The sequence below is a fragment of the Thunnus thynnus genome, chromosome 10, assembly GCF_963924715.1.
Source record: "Thunnus thynnus chromosome 10, fThuThy2.1, whole genome shotgun sequence".
In the NCBI taxonomy this organism is placed as follows: domain Eukaryota; kingdom Metazoa; phylum Chordata; class Actinopteri; order Scombriformes; family Scombridae; genus Thunnus; species Thunnus thynnus.
Genome location: NC_089526.1, coordinates 23,312,570 through 23,333,127, shown reverse-complemented (window position 1 = coordinate 23,333,127; position 20,558 = coordinate 23,312,570). Strand labels below are relative to the sequence as shown.

At 38.5% G+C, this 20,558-nt stretch overlaps 1 protein-coding gene and 1 long non-coding RNA gene across 4 annotated transcripts; one reads left to right on the top strand and one right to left on the bottom strand.

The window, feature by feature from the left end:
* Positions 1 to 1,543: 1,543 nt before the first annotated feature.
* entpd3 (ectonucleoside triphosphate diphosphohydrolase 3) lies at positions 1,544 to 15,075 on the bottom strand. 3 transcript variants are annotated; one of them, XM_067602150.1, is made up of 11 exons: positions 13,868 to 15,075; positions 11,477 to 11,526; positions 8,240 to 8,377; positions 7,664 to 7,781; positions 7,201 to 7,360; positions 6,438 to 6,597; positions 5,849 to 6,076; positions 4,987 to 5,250; positions 4,785 to 4,895; positions 3,557 to 3,694; positions 1,544 to 2,593 (listed from the first exon to the last, which is right to left on the bottom strand). In XM_067602150.1, exons 3-11 carry the CDS (start codon positions 8,372 to 8,374, stop codon positions 2,405 to 2,407), a joined length of 1,503 nt encoding a protein of 500 aa, XP_067458251.1. In that variant the 5' UTR covers positions 8,375 to 8,377; positions 11,477 to 11,526; positions 13,868 to 15,075; the 3' UTR covers positions 1,544 to 2,404. The 3 variants fall into 3 exon arrangements, with proteins under 3 accessions (XP_067458251.1, XP_067458249.1, XP_067458250.1); XM_067602148.1 differs by having other exon boundaries at positions 13,872 to 15,075; XM_067602149.1 differs by lacking the exon at positions 13,868 to 15,075 and having other exon boundaries at positions 11,477 to 13,834.
* Positions 15,076 to 15,189: 114 nt separating this feature from the next.
* On the top strand, positions 15,190 to 17,524 carry LOC137191769 (uncharacterized). The gene is made up of 5 exons (XR_010930442.1): positions 15,190 to 15,274; positions 15,364 to 15,435; positions 15,530 to 15,601; positions 16,018 to 16,139; positions 16,738 to 17,524. It is a non-coding gene; the product is annotated as an uncharacterized lncRNA (long non-coding RNA).
* Positions 17,525 to 20,558: the final 3,034 nt, after the last annotated feature.

Below are 20,558 nucleotides of genomic sequence, written 5' to 3'. Positions count from 1 at the left end.
GGTACAACACAATACCACTAGAGTGCACTGTAGTACACAATATGAGTGAAAGGTTATTAGAGGAAGAGCTCTGTGTGTGTCTGTGTGTCTGTGTCTGTGTGTGTGTGTAGGATACTAATGAGTCACAAGGAGTTTTACAAGTCACAAATAACACAGAGGCTTTTCAATTTAAGCAGGCATAATTATCCATGATTGTACTTGTTGTACTTTAGGCAGCAGGTAGAGCAGGTCGTTCACTTTTTGCAGGGTTGGTTGTTTGATCCCCGGCTCCTCCTCTCCTGCACACTTCATCCTAGAGCAAGACTCTGAACCCCAAATTGCTCAGGTCTCGGTGCTTTGGTGCTTTAGATATTTACTTTACCACTTTATTCTCTGTAGATTGATAATTTAGACTTGAAGAATAGTATATATATATATATATTACTACCTGCCAGCCTTAAATTTGTTGGATGTAAATATCAAGTGTGTTTACTTTAGTGCACTTATTAGTCAGTCAGATTCATTGCTCGTTCCCTGCAACACCTCTTCCATCCTGTTGCTGACTGATAAATGAACATTTTATATCTGTAAACTAGATGCTACTGATGGAAATAAATCTCTCATCAAAGGCTACATACAAGCTCTCATTTTACTATAACACTGTATTTAGATTACTGCACTCTGAGACACTAACAGCTGAGTAAGAAAGCTGAATCGTCTGTCAATTCATCACACAACTAAGACTTTATGCATCAGGACATATTCCTCAACAATATTTTAATTCTCTAGAGAAGTTTGCTTAAACTACTGGACTGACTTGACTTAAACTTTGTTCCATTGCATTCAAGGACCAGAGTGTAGGATTTAGTGGCATCTAGCGGTGAGGTTGCAGATTGCAACCAACTGAATACCCCTCACCTCCCCCTCCATTTCCAAGCTGGGAAGTAATGAATCTGACTGACTAATCTGTATACCAAAGTAGCAGAAACTTGCGAAAAACGCAAAATGTGTTCTCTAGAGCCAGTGTTTGGTTTGACCTTTCTGGGCTACTGTAGAAACATGGTGGGCTCATGGAAGAGGACCCACTCCCTATGTAGATATAAAGGGCTCATTCTATGGTAACGAAAACACAATGATTCAATAATTAAAACATACTTATGAATATTATATTCCATTTATGCCAAGTCAGTTCTGCTAGATGCCACTAAATTCTACACACTGCACCTTTCAACTTTTAATTACCCGATTAGTTAGACACTGTATCATGTTTATCCAACAGTCCTCTTCTCTGTAAGTGCAGAATAAAAACATTCCCAGGGATGGAACAACACAAGGTCAGAATAAATATGATGTATCTGGTGGGAAAAAATAACACTAAGCAGTGTTGTAGCACTACCATTCAATACTCATCACCATAACAGGTTGACTAATCCCCCAAACTCAGAAAATAAATTGCATCTGTATTTAAACCTATTAATTGTTTGGAAAAAGACTGTATAAAACTGTGTGACTTAATCTAACATGAGTTTTGTTTACAAAATCATAAGGAAACAATGGCACAATACACATTCAATACATGTTTTATTAGGGAGGTTTTTATTGAGTATTGTATGGAGTATTGTTATGTACCTATAGTTTTCAATGAGTTCACACACAGTGAAAAACACTACAATAAAGCTGAAGCAAAGTGCTACTATTTTGTAAGTAAAGCAGACGCATTCAGTGCAATTACATATATATTCTACACGAAGAAAAACATAATCAATAGGTGAGTTTGTAACTCATGCTTCTGCCTGAGGGTCCATGTGTGTAGCACACAAGTGTGCATGCACATAAATAATCTCATTTTGAGAATGAACAATTTTTGGGATGACACAATGTTCAACAAAAAAGAGTGAGCATGGACATTTCTGGGTGCCCTTTCATATTCTGTCATTCTGACAACCAGTGTGTCACTTTTTTGTCTGTAAACAACAACTTTTTTTTTTCCTTTACTGGCGCTTGAAAAAGACCATAGTCAACTAAATGTAAAAAGATCCCATTACTTAAACACATGTGAGTTTCCCTGAGATAAAAATGAACTGTGTTTTTAATGCTCTTTAGAGCTGTTTTTTTTTGTTTTGTTTTTTTTAACTGTCTCAATAAAACAAAGTCTCACATCTGAGGCTAGCTCAAAGACACTAGCAGGATACACAGTGAGGGGTTTTCATTTTGAGGCTTACTTCAGTTTTTAGACACTCATAAAATTCATAATTGAAATAGAAGGCAGTTAATGGCTCAGGCTGAAAATAAAAACATACTCATAACAACGATCAGTACAGGTGCCTTGGCACATGCTACTGAAGGATCCTACAGATTCTTACAGGATTACAGCAGCCCCCAAGGCTTAAAATGGCAGATCATTCCTTTTGTGAATGTTAAACTCTCAGTAGCAGGTGCGAATGATAATGATGAAAACTAAGACAGTGGTTACAATGGTTATGGCTGAGAATAGAAAGATAAGGCCGGCAAAGACAGGGTCTGTCATTGGGGGGATTTCATTCACTTCAGACGGGATCATGTTAGACATACTCAGCATGTAACCCAAACTCCAACCTATGCTGGTTTTCTTTACCTGTAGAGAAGAGAAGACAAAACAAAAGAAGATAAGAGATATTGCATTTTGTTCACTGTGAATTTGCTTACTGTACACAGTGTTTTTTCAAGTGTATGCTTCTAGTCAGCTAATACATCACTTTGCATGTCTTGAGAAGATGAGAATATCAAACAGCCCTGTCATAAAGCTGCACAATTACAGCTTAAGGGTAAAAGATGAGTCACATCACCCAAACGCAACCCCTGTAAAACTTCCTCTACAAGTATCTATCAACCGTCAGACTCCCAGACACCCAAAGGCACTAAACAGCACACACAGCACACTAACTCTCTTGTTGGTGACATAGGAAATTGTGAGCATTGCCAGTTGTTGAGGAACGTTTTTGTGATTAAGTCTAAAGGGTAACGGCCATACAATTTGGAAAATGCAGCTGTGATGTGTGACTTTTCGAGAGCTACTATCTTTATGACTCATGAGTGCCAAAGACTAGGAATCCCCTTCTGTTGAGGGAGCTCCATTGTGAAAGATCCTCCATATCCTGAGGGCGTCCCAGAGTGATACATTGCCTGTCTTTCACTCTGGCCTCAACTTTTTGAGCGCAGATCATTAGTATGTCAGCCCTCCAACTTTAATGGGTCCCAATGGGTGGCCCCATTCACACTTATATTGTCATGCTAGAGGCTTTCTGACACATTATGATGGGACTGCTGACAGCTCAGGCATGACAATTCTCATCAACCTGCCATAAATGTATTCTCATATTTTCTCTTTTATATAAAGTAGAGCATTACTTCATTGCAAATCTAGATAAGCACATGCTTAGAATAAAGAATACTGTGGATATGCATTGGCATATGCTTTGTGGTTGTGTAAAGGACAACAGAAGGCAGTAGTTGGAGGAAGGAATGTCTTGGTAAAAATGTTTGGATTTATTTCTTCAACTCTTGCAGTGATAATGTAATGTTTTTTTGTTGAACTAACCTGTGATTGAAAGTTAATGTTTTTCCAGGTCTCATTGTCAAACTTGTATCCATCTGCCAGCAAAGTGAAGACATAGTGAGATGCATAGCAGTAAGTCCGAAGGAATCTTTCAGAGATCCATGTCTTTTCTTCCACCAGCTGAAAGAAAGAGATGCAAAGATTGGTTTAGCCTGTGATTAGGAAGAAAAATTACACAAATTCATTAAAATGAATGCAAATATCAAAATAGCAGTGTTAAAGTCAAGATCAAGATGAGAGACTTGTAACAATTAAGACCAAGGCCAAGGCAAAACAATGTGAGATCCAAGACCAATTTCAAATTACAGTTAAGCAAATCGAAATTACGCATATATTATATACGCTTATACACTAAGCCAACAAACTAGCTTAGCTTAGCATAAAGACTGGAAATGGGGGGAAACAGCTAGCCTGGCTCTATATAAAAGGTACTTGAATCTGCCTACCATAACTTCTGAAGGACTTCTTGGCCCAGAGCAAGGAACCCCTGAAGTCTTGTCATCACTGTGAGGTTGCCAGGCAATCAGCAGAGAAGTTACTGCATCCCGGCCAAAAAATAGTCCCGCACATAACGCCCTAACATGTTTTTACACTTTGGTTTTTGTACAAATTAAACAAACAAGATATAACGTGTTATTAATGAGCTTTAGAAGTGCTGGTGCTGATACCATCTAGCAGAGCTAGGCTAGCTGTTTCCCCACTGTCAACAGGCAGAAATACCAGTTTTTCTAGTGATAATTATAAAATAACCATACCAAATATTTTCTTTGTGTACCAGCCTGTAAGAGCAGTTGTGACATCACATGTTTTACAGGAACACCAACAATAAATCAGAACTGAAAATGCTGACACACTGCTGGCTTACTGGGAGTGCGGTGGCCACACCTCAATCAGTGATGCCAAAGCAGGTATTTTTCCTTAGGAATAGATGCTCTATTCTGCCCTTTCTTGCTTAGTGAAATTATTGGTGGTTTTCTATTGTGCTGTAGTGGTAGCATTTGCCACACCATTTGGTTTAAAAGTAGAATTTCTGTATATTTCTTTTTCCATATGTGTATACTTCTTTATTTGCGGCAGTCTTGTCTTTTCCTTTCTTTTTTCTATTCTCCTCTTCCCTCTTCCACCTGTTCTCTAGGTTTACTCTATTATTTCCCTCCTTCAATTCTTCATGCCTTCTTATCTTAGCTGTATACCAATATGAAGAACTTACCTGTTTCCACTCTGTCTGGCAGAATTTCCTAACTGCGGTGTTGAACTGATCAAAATCTGATGTGCCATTCATCAGCAGAGCCCTAGCAGTGTAGAAGAATCCTGCATATGCCTGGCAGGAACAGGAGAAACATACCATGTAGTCAGTTGTTTTGCATCTTCATCTGCCTGCTCACATGTGTCTCATATGCTCTGTGTGTTACCATAAAATCTCCAGTGACTGGTGGCTGCTCGACCCCATCGAAGGAGCACTGGGTTGAGGAACAAGTCCTGAAATCAAATATTGATTTCACTATGCTCTCACACTTGTCTGAGTCGCCGGCTCCCACAATGAGGAGTTCCTGATCTGGGTTGTAGTTTGCTGGCTTCTTTGTGCACTCTGTGTTATAAATGGATGAGTAATTCATGGTGTAGTTGTAACCTTTAGGGTAGCAGGGGTTGTTAATGTAGGCTGGGTCAGATGATTCCTGGAGTATTAAGAGGAGGAAGAAAAGGTCAGAAGAAGCAATGGAGGATGGGAAAGGAAATGAAAAATAGTAGTAAAAAGGGGACAGGAAGAGACATGGGAGGATGAGATAAGAGGGAAGAGTTAAGAATATATTGCTTCTTCATTTACTAACATCATCCATAGATATATATATATAACATGACTTTTACCCTGAGATCCTGATGTAAATACATATTTTCTCCTCAAGACATGATGCTTCAGCACTGTGCAAATTTATACCTGCAACATATTGTATTCTCACAGCATAGCGTATTTCTCCTCCTACAATTCCTATTAGTTTCAAGAATGAACTGTAATGTACCAGAATTAATGCATTTCTCCAGACTAGCTTGAAGGCATTCACAGCTCGATCAATATTCTTAATGACATAATGCATCCTTGACTGGTCTCCCTCAGCCTGTTGGCGACTCTGGGACAGCAGTGTTCACTGATAAATTCTTAACTAGGCATTAATGGATTTTGGCCTGCACATGTATGCAAAAAAAGCACACATCCCCACTGCCACCACACATATCAACAACATACACACGGAAAAGACACAAAGAAAAGCTTTATACCTGGACTACTTTGTCCAGGACCCTCTTCTCAGCCTCATTCTTGCCATAGCAGAGGAAACTGTGTGTGTAGACATTGTAAGGGTAACCATACAGTTTGACATGCAGGTAGTCAGGCCCCATAAGATCGTCCTGGACTGCAAAGGCAATCTGTGTCGATGCTCCACCAAGGTCCATGGATCCCACTGTCTTTGCCCCTTCCGGGCGTACATAGGTGTTCCACAGGTTTTTCTGCAAATATAATAGAAAAGTTTAGTATATGAACCATATGATGGCCCTGTTTGTATCACAGCATACAGTGTTTTCTTCTTTTTATGTTTAATATTTGGGTCAAGCACACTTTGACCCACCTGTGCAGTGTAATTGACAGGAGAGTACAGGGAGGGAAGTGAGATTTAAAGTTTAACATTTTTAGCCATGCTAGTAGCGCGACTCTAGGGATGGCAAGGCCTCTTGGTCAGTTGGTCCAGACTGAAATATCCCAACAATTCATGGATTGCCATGCAATTTCAAAACAAAGATTGTTGCTTCAGATAGATGAATAAATGAATTACATTTACATTACAGTACATTTCTACCTTGTTCAGCTTACCTCTAGGAAGTTTCCCATGAGGTAGTTGACAGTAATCCACCCATACAGCCCTTCTTCCTGACCAGTAATAATTGAGGCATTTTGGAAGATGAATGGAAGGGAGCTCAGGTAGTCTCTGAGACTTGCCAGGATTTCATTGGACCTCTGTTCATCCGCCTCACTTAAATCAAAGCACAAAAAGGAAGGAAGGATTAAAGGAAAAAATGGAAACAATGTAATTTAACTGCAACTAACTACATCAGAAACATCATCCTTATCATTTACTGTTTATTATCCAGAGGATTCACAAAAATCTACACATGGAGGGTTTAAACTTTGGACATATGCACACTGATTTTTATCAGATTAAAGCAAACAAAACAAAAACAATACCAAACAGTGCTCACCACAGAGCACAACTAGTGACCGCAAAACTGTAGAACAGAGCAAAGAATCAAATCCGCCCTGGGACCAGGACCAATACTTTTACGACCTGTACGGCTCAGTGAGCATCTCGTGTATCTAGCCACAATCGTGAGAAAATCCCAAATTCAGAAAACCCCAGTGATGCACTGTTGCTATCTAAGCTCTTGAATCTTGTCCCAGCTTGCATTGTAGACATGTTGTTACTGCCACGCTTCCTGGTGACTCAGTGTTATTTAGGAACAACCATGTGATGCACAAATGAAGTTAAATTGCTCTGTTCCTTCCTGTCACCCTTTAATACATTATAAGTAATAACGAGAAAATACCCCAAAGCTAGCTCATTTCTGCATTTCCTTACTGTAACAGCCGCATTCCAGCAGTAGCTCCCAAAAAGAGAGGTGTAGTTTTGTGTTTTTTAGGAGGAATGGCTTTGGTGATGTTCTCCATGCAGGCACGGAAGGCTTTCCATGATGCAGCATCTTTCTCTTGGTCAATTTTCATCTCTGAGATACCGTCACCTGTGAGCAAAAGGCCAAGCTAGAATCATATTTTTAAGTTCTGCATGGAAAACAGGAGATATAGTGTCTAAGTAAACATGTTTCCAACATTTTTAGTTGACAAAACGTTTAAGGAGCTTGTCTCAAATTTCAAAAATATTCTGTAAGTTTTAGCTTTTCTTTTCTTTTCATAAAGTGCTTCATTTCTCTCTACTCATTTTCTTTTTGTAACATTTCCACTCAGTTTTTTAAACTCAATACAGGAAAATGTTGATCATATAAAAGCTGTAATTCTCTCTACTCAATGTAGGTATAAAGACTCACCAGCAACTCTACAGTTCATTATCTCAGTCACCACTCCTGTTTCATTCTCCTTCTCCCCTGGCCACTCATACAGGTACACGTTGGAGCGAGATGAACCCGAGTCTATCACTATGCCATACTGAAGCAAGAAAGAAAGAAATAATGTTACAAGGTTTAATTAATTCATTTGGTCTGTCTGATTACACTTCTGACTATGTGTAGTAGAAGACATAAAGCCCTAAAGTATATTTTGTTGTCAAGGCTGCTGCAACCCCCACCCCCACTCCCAAACCCTCCTTAAAAACCATACATGGTCCACCAGGGCCACCGTCCATCACCAAAATGACAAATGAGAAAACCTCCTTCCTCTGACCCTTACATCTGGATAGCATCTGGCAACACATTCACAGTGGAAGATGTGTGGGGGTTGAAGTATGTGTATCTGTATACCTGTCTCTGTCTCTCTCTTCCGCTGTGTGAGTGTGTTTTGAGCCCCTACATGTACTTTTAAATGTGAAAGTGAAGACAACTTATAGCCAAAGGTTAAGTGCTGACACGTTTGTTTGTGTATCTGCAGGCATTTGTGCATGTGCTCACCTGGAAGCTGTACTCTTTAGACCTCCAGGTGTCCTGGATGATGGCAACAGCGATGAGAGCTGCAATACCAGCCAAGAGGACTAGCAGGACCACTGCTATGCGACACTTGAAGCAAATTTGCCGCTTGGAAGCCATTTCCTGTAGGCAAGAAACGGAGGAAAAAAAGTGTGTGTGGTTCTCACTAAAAGCATCTCAGCGCTCAAAGTGATGACGTGTGGAGAGGTTTGAAAAGTGATGATGAGCAATAATAGTACACTTTATTTACTCTAAGATGGAAACAATGCTGGCAGCATTAATAGTATTGATGGACTAAGCAATATCTCCAGGTTTAATAAACACATAAAAGGAAATAAAGTCATAATGAAAAATATGAGGAATTATGATTGGCTGTCTCAGTTGCCTTTTAAGTTATAACGCTTAATTTTTATAATGGACAGTGCTGAGTTAGATTAATCCCATAAGATTATCTTTGACTAGTCATTATTGATTATTCCATTATTCTCAGCTACAACCTTAAAATTCTTTTTTCCGCTGCCTTAAGAAAACCTCACGCATTTAGCCTCAAATTCTCAAAGGTTGTGTGTATATATAAATTTGAACAGGAGACACACTTAGGCTTAAATGCACTAATGAAAGCTTTGTGAATTCTGTATCCATCAAATTCAAAACACTTCATAAATTGGAAGAACTTGTTCAGGTCTGAAGGAAGACTGTGGAGAGTGTGGGTGTGGAGCTACAATATCCAACACAAAATTGCTGCCATATTTCAATATTCCACAAACCCCACCAGACAGCGAAACCTGTCCCTGAAGATCATTTGGTTTGTTTTGTGTTTAATTCTTCCTAATGGTCATGAGGAAGACATTCACTCCTAACACTGATATCTAGAACAAACACATTCATGCCAAGCTGCAGGCCCTGCGAAAAAACTCACCTCCCGGAAAGATTTTTTTTTCGGTCAAATCTAATCTTATTCATAGACTTGGCGTGCCAGATTGCATTCTGTTTGAGTTTCAAGTGTATACTCAGTGACAGAAAACAGTGTTTCATGCCAGATCCACCATTTGTGCTTTGATGAAGAGAATATACACATCCGCTGGGTTCAAAATAATGTCCCTCATATGTAAGACTGTTGCTCTTGTACCGGCCTCTCACAAGCATTTTTCATGTAGTAATATAGAGCAGTATAGAGCAGAATATGGAAGCAATTACGGGATCACACACAGCGTAACATGAAACACAGCTCTTTATCCCTGAACACACATACATCCTTGAATGCACTACGTACATTTTTTTCAATCTAATTTTCTGTTTTATTCTACCATTCTAGCATGCTATTTGTGCCTTATTTATGATGCTGTGCATGTTATCACTGGTATATGTTGTATGTGAATATTTATAGTGAAAACTACAACTAAGCTCAGCCATGTCCTGTTATGTAATAATAAGGATATATTCTATTTAAAATAGTAGGAGGTGGAAAATAATATACTTTCTTTCTTGAAAAAGTGCAACATGACGCTGTGTTTTCAGCAATGTTTGGTCATAAATGGTTGCGGCATCATACCTATACCTTTGTGTGAGTGTAAAGCTATTAGGTAGTGCTGTCTCAGCCTTGTCACAGGTGTAATTATCAGACTGTTAGACAGTCGGTGCAATGAGCAGCTTTCTATCTTTCACTTTTTTCTTACTCCTAAGTAGCTTAGAATTTTCTTTTAAGCTTTATAAATCTCAAATAAATATTTGACTTCTATGTTGGCAGCAGAATGTAACAACACTGCAATGGCAATGTTTGTTATTTTTTTTAAATAACTGGATTAAAGGTTACCACAGTAACTTCAGTAAAAACAAGCGAGTCATAGCTGTTAGACAAGGTGTGATTAACACTTGAGGACATGTCAACAAACATGTGTGAGGTCCTCTACGGGTGCTGTCAAATTTTGATTTGAGTGTCTGCCAGCAATGTTATAAGAAATCCGAGGTTTTCTGTCTGCTTTTCTGCTATTTACTTTTCACAATTACCTTTACTTAGACACATGTGACATAGGTCTGCAATTATATCCTACAACGCTGACAAGATAAAAACAGAACATGTTATTTTTCCTCCCTCATTAAATTGATGGAAATATTTATAACTTTATGAGAGAATGATTGCTTTATGTCAAATCACAAAAATTACTAATACACCGTGTCTCAACTGTGTAAAGTAATAACTGTGGTTATAACTAACCAAATCATTTGCTCCTATTAAAGGAAGACATGCAAGAGAAAAAATCTCTAAAAGCAGCATGTAGTAACATGAGCTCATTGATCTCTGGCTTTACTGGCCAGCTGGTGTTTAGACTAGTCCTTAACATCATTCTCGTCCTGCTGGCTCCAGGCTGCTTGTCAATTACTTTACGCTCCCATGATTCAAGCATTTTTAAATAGAAACTCTTGTGGACCATAATGAAGTTTGTGGACAATGTATGACAACTATAGTGGGGGTAATTCAGTTTCTCCTTTTTTAGTATTTACTTTTTGTATCAGTATTTTTGCTTCTATAAAAGTACATTTGTAGGAAAGTAACCTAATTTGTTCTTTGATATGATATTAATCGTTATTGTTGTGCCCCTGAACAAAAATGCCTTGCTGTTGCTGAACGTCTTGCCAATGCCATTATTCATTTACACTCTTACACTGCGAGCACTTGCAAATGCACTTGATACAACATACAAGGTCTACTAGAGAACATACATTTGGGTTTACTATATGGATGCTTCTGCTCTCTCTCTTTCCCTATTCATCAACTCCCCTGCAGAACAACCACCTCTTCCTCTGTATTTTGTGCATAAGGTAGATAAAATACACAGTGCAACAGAGCCAGCATTTTAGTTTAAATTAAATTAGGGGTCAACAAGAAGAATCAGCCAGTCAGAACTAAGTTTACATTCAAACTTTAACACTGACAGTATCCCTGTAAAGACAGCCATGTGGAAGTGGGAGTCAAATAACATATTTGCGCATGCTGTTGCCTCTGCTTGTAGGGACTGGTCCTTAGGAGGTTGAGAAAGAAGCAAGTGTGGCTGAACAACGCAAGCATACACCCCAGCAGATCAAGTTAAATCATACAAGACAGTTCATTAGCTCATACAATATGACCAACTTACCTGCGTGAATGAACCATTTGAGCATAAGGTTGTATGTTCGCATGTAAATAAGTGTTTGAGAACTTGAGGAGGTGTGTTTGTTTCTTACCTTGAAGAGCTGGTTTGTAGAGTCTAGTTGGAAGTGGGAGTGAGATGGCTCTGAAGAAGGCAGCAGAGGAAGGGAGAGAGAGTCAGGGTGTATGCTATGAATGGGAGAGTGGTCTACGGAGTGACTGGCCTGCTGTACCTCAAACAAAACAGAGAGTGAGGGGGAGAGGGAACATGGGAGGAGCACTGTAAACAAACTCCACTTTTCACCACTCCCACCACACCAGTCCAGCCCAGGAAATACAGTCAGTGAATGATGCAGGGCTGCTATTTATTCAGTGTCTGTGTCTGATTAAGCAGAAATACAAGTATCTGTGTCTGCATGTAACAATGTAACATGAGGGAGGGTTGTAAAGTTAATTGATGTAATCAATAAGATAAAGTGCAGTGTGGCTGAGTATCTGCTGCATGGGTTATCACAAAGTCAGCTCTTATTTGATTGACCTGAATTGACAATGGGTGATGAAAAGCACAGGATCGAATACTATATCAACAATCAAATATATGTTGATACCTCTAAGCTCCCACGTTAAGCTCAAGTTCTTACAGTGAAAACTATGACTCATTTATCCGTCCGAAAAAGTACTGCAGTAGGATGAGAAAATTGTGCTGTAATCCAGTGTGTTTGTTTTGCTTTCAGAGGCTTTCAGACAATTAAGAGCTGAAAGCATAGTTTTAGTTGTGTTTGAGTATGTGTATTTGTATGTGCACACAGACATGTGTTTGCAGCACTTTCTGGAAACATGAGAATTGCTTCCATTTATATGTATCTGTCTGTCTAATATCACATTATTAGAGTGGAGAGTTATGAGAATGCATCAGCCAGTTCAGATTAATATCCAAAACAACTGCAACCAGTATCTATCTATCTATCTATCTATCTATCTATCTATCTATCTATCTATCTATCTATCTATCTATCTATCTATCTACAATCCACAATCCTGAACAATTTTTTTTTTAATTTGTTAATTCATTCATTTGCTTGTTAATTCATTTCATTATGGCAGTCACAAAGACATTTCATACCATTCACCAACCTTGTTTTCACCACCGGATGTTCACAGGCAATAATTAGTGCAAACGCAAGGGGGAAGTTGTGTATTTAACCAAGACCACACTGTTTTCCACTCCACCAATTTCAGATGTTAAAGTCAATTTACCAGTCACAGGGGGTACCACTCAGCCTCAGAAAACTGTAGTATAATGTCTTCTGTGGCTCTGGAGGAGCTTTGTCCAGAGGAAATCACTCAAGTGAAAATTCAAGTGAATTTGCACATGATGTTCAGTATGAATGTAGGTTCAAAAACCACTAGTCAACATGTTTCAGATAAGTTTAATGTGAATATTTTGATGATATTTTACTTTACAAAATAAACTTAATAGGCCTTTTTCACAGAATGCATTTTTGGAAAAGCAGGTGCCACTAATATAATTATCAATGGCTCCATATTGTTCAAGTGTCCCAGTAAGCAATGACAGTGTGACAGTGAGTGAACATGCACAATACCAGGACCCTGAAACTGAAGCAGCTATTGAATAGATTGAAATTCAGCCATCCTTATTTTTGTTATTTATACCTGTACTTTTCCTACTGTGACATGTCGAATAAAAAAGGCCTATCTGGACAGCATTATGTTTCCACAAAAACATATTTAGGAAATGGAAAACAGTTCAACATCAGGGTTATGCTGTGGTGAAACTGTTGCATTCATACACCCACACACATCCTCTGACACTGTTCCTTATAGCAGGGGTGGCTCAGGGACCAAATTAAATTGTCAAACTAACCTTGGGCTACCTGCAGTGTAAAAGTTGACCCACTGAACCTGAGCTATTACAGCCTTGGGCTTACAGCATCTGTGAGGGAAGTTCACTGGGAAAGTGCACAACACTCAAGGGTGTGAGGATCCTGCAGCTGGTTTTACTACCTGGCGCTTCGCCTCCACATCGCAAGCTGACATGGAGCAAACTGCTGTGATTTGTCACATTACAGTTCTGTTGTACATTGTACAGCTGCACAATGTGCTACACCCAGTGCCCTGACAGAAATATTTATCTTATTTTCTCTTCATTTGTGCTTGCTATCACAGTGGCTGCTTTATAAATCCCGTGTACTTGCTCACTTTTCAGCATGTGGGTGGTCCTCTGGTATCTGGGCTGACTACAAAGAAGACACTGATGGGGCCAGTCAAAGTGAATTACATGTCTGTTTCAGTGGGAATTGAATGAGGATAAAGTATTTTTAGCAGCCTAAAGTGAGACCTGAAACCCACTAGTCTGAATGAACCGGAAAGACAGAGTCCCAACAATTAGATTTGCACTGAAAGGGGAGAAAGGAGAAAGGCAGAGAGGTCCTATTTAACTGGCCTCTTGGATACAGATTACACACCTACCTTACAGCAGTCTTGCCTAGTTGCCTGTTAGATATTAAGGCACGTCCATTCCAGTGTTGCTGTCTTAGACATGTTTTAGATGCACAAGTTCTGCTTCTGCTCCAAGTTAAACTTCCGCGCTACTAATGTGAGACAGATTTAAGGTGTCAATGCGGCTGAATGAATCATACTGTTTCTATCCTTGAGCTCTAACTAATGTGTTGACCACATTTCCTTCCTCTCTAAACCTGATCTTGTGCAAGAGGTGGAGTCTAGTCTGCAGTGCCAAACACCCACCAATTTGGCAAAACCATTCAGTACCGTAGTATATAAACACAATTTTTAGAGTATGAGTTTGTCAGGACTTGCAAAAGATTTTTAAAAACCTATTTAAACCTTTATTTATTCAGGGAGGTTTAGTTTTTTGTTTGTTTTTGTTCTTAGGCTTTGCTCAAGGTGGTAATGAGGACGGGGGTGTGGAATCAAAACAAGGTCAGCTTAAAAACATATCATAAATCCAAAAAAATTCTATAAATATATTATCTAAATCATGAACGTGACATGAACATTTCAAACTGCTCTAACAACAAACAGAAACAGGCCTTTTCAGTTTTCATGACTTTCCATCTGTAAAGGAGCTGCAGCTCATGTTACTACTTGTAACCTGAAGAACTTGATGTTTTAGCACTAAATAGATATTACGAACAGAAGCTAACATTAGCTAACAGACAGCATGCATGTCTAGTGTTTCTCCAGAAACATATTCACTGGTAAGTAAACACTGGTTTCATAAATTATTCTTTTTGTTGCTAATATTATTACAATAGATGTGTGTGTTAGGAGTCAATTAGCGTTAGTGTAACCATGTCTCTAAACTAATGTGTGTACTGTACAGTAACATTAGCGCCTGGAGGAAACAAACAGGTCTGTACAGGTCTGTATATTAGTGACAGAGATGCAAACACACACTACAACCTGCATGTTTAACTAAATTTTTAGTAAGAAACCCGCACCAGACTAACTAGGTCCTCAATAATGGCATGCAGTGATAGTATAACTTTACAGGCAATGAACACATCAGCTGTATAAGTCTGGGACTCCACTGTACCGTGGTGAGAAACCTTAGATTTGTGTAGCCGGGTGGTAAATCGGTTCAGATGTTATTTTCCACTTAGGTGTGATAGCTCTCAAAGTTGTTTGAATGTTAATACATGTGTTCTTTGTTGTTTTCTTTTGAGTGTACAATTGTTTAGATTTAATTAAAATGTGAAGTAGACCGTAAGTGGGCTGTGACAGTCTCACTTGTTATTGCCGAGTTTGGTCACAAGGCGGCAGTGTTGAGCAAGTCTTTCTTCCTGTTTACGTGCGAACAACCTGGAGATTTGCAGTGGTTGGTGCTGTGACTGCATTGTGTAAAGTAGTAGGTAAATATACACATATCTTGTAAAATATCCCTGTACAAATACCTAAAGGACGTTATCTGTCGATATTTTAACGAGATGGTTTGATTCAGACACTCTTGGAGTTGATGTCCTTGGATTTTGGCGCCAGACGTCGACCACTGTGTTCTCAGTTGCATTGCAAGGTAATGTTAGCGTGCATAAAGCTACACCATGCTATTGTATTTTGTTACTAGAGAAAATGTACAGGTGTTACATTCATTTGAACTCTGTTTGAAGGTAAACAACAGTGTGTTGAGTTGTGCCGTCTTCGGGGAGTTCCAAGTGGGGTTGGTGAAACTTGTGAAAAATGTAAGTGTTCTTTGCGAGTATACCTTGTACATTTCCAGGCTACTTTTTGTGGGTTTATGGCTGTTAAATATGTACTTATCTGGTTCTATTTTATGTTTTCTGTCGACAGTCATAGCCCACTGCCAAATTTTGTTTTTGTTATTTTTCTTTTAAATCATTTTTTGTGTTAACTCTGCCGCAGGCTGTGAAAGCACATGAGCTGCTCTCTAAAAGGACTCAGTAGCTTACACACTCTGTTAAAATGACCTGTTGCAAATGTGGTCAACAATAAAATTAAAGCTACAAGAACCCCGGAAGTAATTGTGTCCTGTGTGGCATCTAATTCCACGGGCTACATTTGTAACATAGCTGTACATATTTGGGACTTGAAACATTCAGTGAACTGATCACTGAAGCTTTTTCTGTGCTGTATTCAGAGTGAGCTACAAGAAGCCAACTTGTGCTGGTCTGCTGTCATCTGATCAACTAGTAGAAGATGTCCAGCTGAACAGATTCCTTTATATACGGCAGTGAGTGACACCAGTATGTTTAACAACAGGTAATAATGTTGTTCTGAGACAGAGAAATGACCTCAGAAAAGCTGCAGTTACAATATGTAGTCAGTTACATTCTTTAAAGGCTCCTTGGTTGTTATTAACAAGGTGCAATTGTGATTTAATGTTTTGAAGTTTTAATCTTTGTAAACTCGCAACCAGCTTGTGGCATAGCATTGTGAAGATGTAAGTTAAAGTTATTTTTATGTTATAGCCTGTAAAGTCATTTATAGGCCGCAAAGAGATTTGTATCTTGTTTTGTCTGTAAAAAAAAATCTGGCAGACAATGTGTCAAGTCAGCCATTTAGCCGGCAGCCTGCCCTTGTGCACACTGACAAATACCTTGGTGGATTTTGGGAGACAAAACATAATTTTTCATCTGCTGAGTTTCTGTTCATGGTGTTGAAAGGTGCGCTCGGTAGGTGTGCTGAAATAATTGTCCCCCATCCTGATGAGAATGCCTACTGTGCATGCATAAGCGCATACATGTGTGTGTGCATGAACTTGCAGTAAACTTAAGAGTTCTGGTTTGGGGGTTTGAAAATATGGTCACCCTATGACAGTGTATTGTTCTAATAATTGTGGTGTATTTGTGTGTTTTAGAGGCAACAGCAGAGTCATATGTATCAATATGGTGGGAACCTCAGTGCCGATTGGTCCTAAAAATGTGGCTGGTGAATGCTGCATTCTCCTTGTCCTGACTGACACCTTCAGTCTGAAATATTCTTTCAAATCTTTCAAACTTCTCAAGTCTTTCAAAGATGCTTGATGAGACTCAAACCATTGAGGCTAAAACCAGCCTACAAGTACATTATCCTGACTCACATAATCAAACATGGCTGTTGGCCTAACACAGCTTGTGCACGGCTCTTTTTTGTGTATTCCACTATGTGTGGCACAGTGTCAAGCTTTTTGAAGTTCCTGGTTTAATGGACTTTGTTTATAAATGAGACATTTAGCAGCTTTTTAAAATTGTCTGTTTGTCATTTTGGAAACTGATTACTGGTGACTAAACACATTGCAGAGTCAAATTGTAATTTTTGTGGAGGGAACATCAGGTCTGTTCATCTGACTGTTAAAAATTGTTGACCTCTGCTTTGATTTATATTGTCTGTTGGTTTCCATAGTAAAGTTTAAACAATGTTTAAATTTAAACTGCAAGAATTGGTTATCAAACAAACAAACAAAAAAAAACAATTGAATGTTAACATTATGATGTTTGTTAAAATGTGAATTGTATTGATGCTAACTAATTATTCAAAGTACATTTGACATCATACATAAAAAAGTTGAGTTGGTAAAAATGTTTAAAATTGACTATTCAGTTTTACTCAGTTTAATCAAGTCTGATATAATCATATGTTGACTTTAATAAAGTTGGTTGAACTAATATTCCTCTATTTTCACTCGGCTTACTTGTTTACACTTTAGATTAGGGTGATGCAAAAGCACTTGTAAATGACATATAAATGATTTAGTCATACATTTACACATCATTTATACCTGATGAAGATGATGAAAGTAGTTGAGGATGGTATGGAGCTAACACATGGGAGTTCCCAACCCCTGTTCACCTGCATGAGGAGCTACACTGTTAGGTCCCAACGTGCATAGGTTCACATTATCCCACTCCCACAGACCTACGAACTACAAATGATTTATTCATGAATATTTTATAAGTAACTAATTATTTATAGATGACTTACAAGATACTTGTGATGTTAACATTGCATTAATTAATCATTTACAAAGGTATATTAATATTTTGTTCATGATTAGTTCATCATTAACTAATGTCTTATAAATGACTTACTACTGATCAGTTCAGTTATTATAAAGTGTTACCAAATATACATGCAGTACATATACACATACACATACAGTATCTAATGTGTGCCCAGGTGCAAATGTTGGCTACAGACACCTGGGTGCTTATCTCTTCCATGCTAGATACACCTAGCAGTGTATTTGTTTTATGTGGGAGTTGAATGACATATCCTTATCAAAGATAATTCCCGGAATCCTTACGGTGGAGCTGGAGGCCATGTTAATGCCATCCAAAGTAACTATATCATTAATGTGTTTCTAAGGTGTTTAGGATCAAGCTCAATAACTTCAGTTTTGTCTGAGTTTAGTAACAGAAAATTGCAGGTCATTCAGGTCTTGTCCTTAAGGCATGCTTGGAGTTTAGTTAATAAGATTGGTCATCTGGCTTCATTGATTAATATATTTGGGTGTCATCTGCATAACAATGAAAATTCATGGAGTGTTACTGAATAATATTAGCTAAAGGAAGCATATATAAGGTGAATAGTATTGGTCCAAGCACAGAACCTTGTGGAACTCCATGTATTACTTTGGCATGCATGGAGGATTCATTGTTAACATGTACAAACTGAAATCAATTTCATAAATAGGACTTAAACCATCTTAATGCAGTTCCTTTAATGCCAATTAAATGTTCCAGTCTCTGTAATAGGATATGATGGTCAATGCTGTCAAATGCAGCACTAAGACAAGTACTGAGAGAAGTCCTTTGTCTGACAAGGATAATAAGACAAGTACTGAGAGAAGTCCTTTGTCTGATGCAATTAGGCGGTCATTTGTAAATTTCACCAGTGCTTTCTCTGTGCTATGATGCACTCAAGAGTAGGCTCTTTTAATTACAATTACTGTAAAGGACTGTGGTACATAGCCTGTTATTAAAGACTGGTCAGTGCCAACTAAGGGTAAGACTTCCTTAAGCAGCCTAGTTGGCATGGGGTCTAAGAGACAGGTTGGTGGATTAGATGAAGAAAGTTAGATCAGGAAGGTCAATTGGAGAAAAACGGCCTAAATATATATCAAGTTTAAAAGTTGTTTCTAAGGTTCCTGTGTTTGAGGATAAATTGTTGTCTTTTGAGGGCGGGAGGTGATGAATTTTGTCTCTGATAGTTAGAATTTTATCATTAAAGAAGCTCATGAAGTCGTTACCACTGAGAGCTATAGGAATACATGGATCAATAGAGTTATGACTCCATTTTTATGCTCCTCTATTCATAATGAGTAATAGGCAGCTCTGGCATTACAGAGAGCCTTCCTATATGTTTTAAGACTATATTGCCAGCAAGATTCTTCCAGTTTAGTGGAATGTCATATCCTTTTAAATTTTCACTATGTTTGTTTTAATTTGTGGGTTTGGGGGTTATACCATGGAGCTAACCTCTTTTGTTTTATTTTGTTCTTTTTTTAAAGGGTTGGGTTAGGGTTAGACATAGATATTTTTGTTATTAGGCTTGAGTTGAAAATGACTGCAACTCCACCTCCTTGGCCAGTGTCTCGAGAAATGTGAGTACTAATATGACTAGAAGGAGTGGAGGCTGACATATTCTTCATGACACACCCAGGTTTCAGTAAGACAAAATAAATCAATATAATATGATGATCTGAGATTAGATCGCTCATTAATACAACTTTAGCTTTGTCCACATTTAATTCTCCTATTTTGTTATACTATTGTAGTAGTGGTGTTAATTTTTATTAGATTTTTATGAATATCTCCTCCTCTGTTTTCTTTAGATTTAATTGATTTCAGTGGTCTAATTGATTTGGTGGTCGGGGGGCAGACACAGTTTCTATGTGGTTTCGGGTGGGTAACTGCTCTAATGGAAGCGCAGAGAGGTGTGTAGGACTGCAGTTCTGCCTCCTGGTCTCAACTCTGTGTTGTCATGGTTTTGGTCCACTAATAAACTCAGCCATATTTCTACATATGAGAGCAGCTCCATCCAAAGTGGGATGTATGCCATCTCTCCTAATCAGACCAGGTCTTCCCCAGAAAGTCCACCAATTGTCTACAAAGCTCATGCCGTTTGCTGGACACCACCTCAACAGCCAGCAGTTGAATGATGACATGTCATCACTGGTCAGATTAGATCAGGGAATCTGTTCAGCTAGACGCCTGTGACTAGTTGATCAGATGACAGCAGACCAGCACATGTTGTCACCTGTAGCTCACTCTGAATCCACTACCTGACACGAGCTGTCAATCACATGCTGGGTGGCCACGTGAAAACTGGAGAAAAAAAAGAGCAAACTGAACTGAGAACAAACTGAGATCAATGGACGGAAAGACATGAAATAGCAGAGAAACGCTCCAAGAATAGAGATCAGCTATTTTACACCATATTAAAAGGTAAATGATTACATGATTGCAGCTTTGGTTGCAAGTTTCTGTTTTCTTGTTTTTAAATTCAACTTCTTTACAGAATTAGTTTTCTTGCTTATGGTTTGGGGTTCACGCTCATGATTTAGATAATATATTTATAGAATTTAGTTTTAAGTATGTTGAAACTCTGAGAAGATCAAACTTTGAGCCCATTATTGTATTGCATAGGAAATGTGAGGTGACTTTATCATGATATCTTAATAATTAAATAAATGAGTAT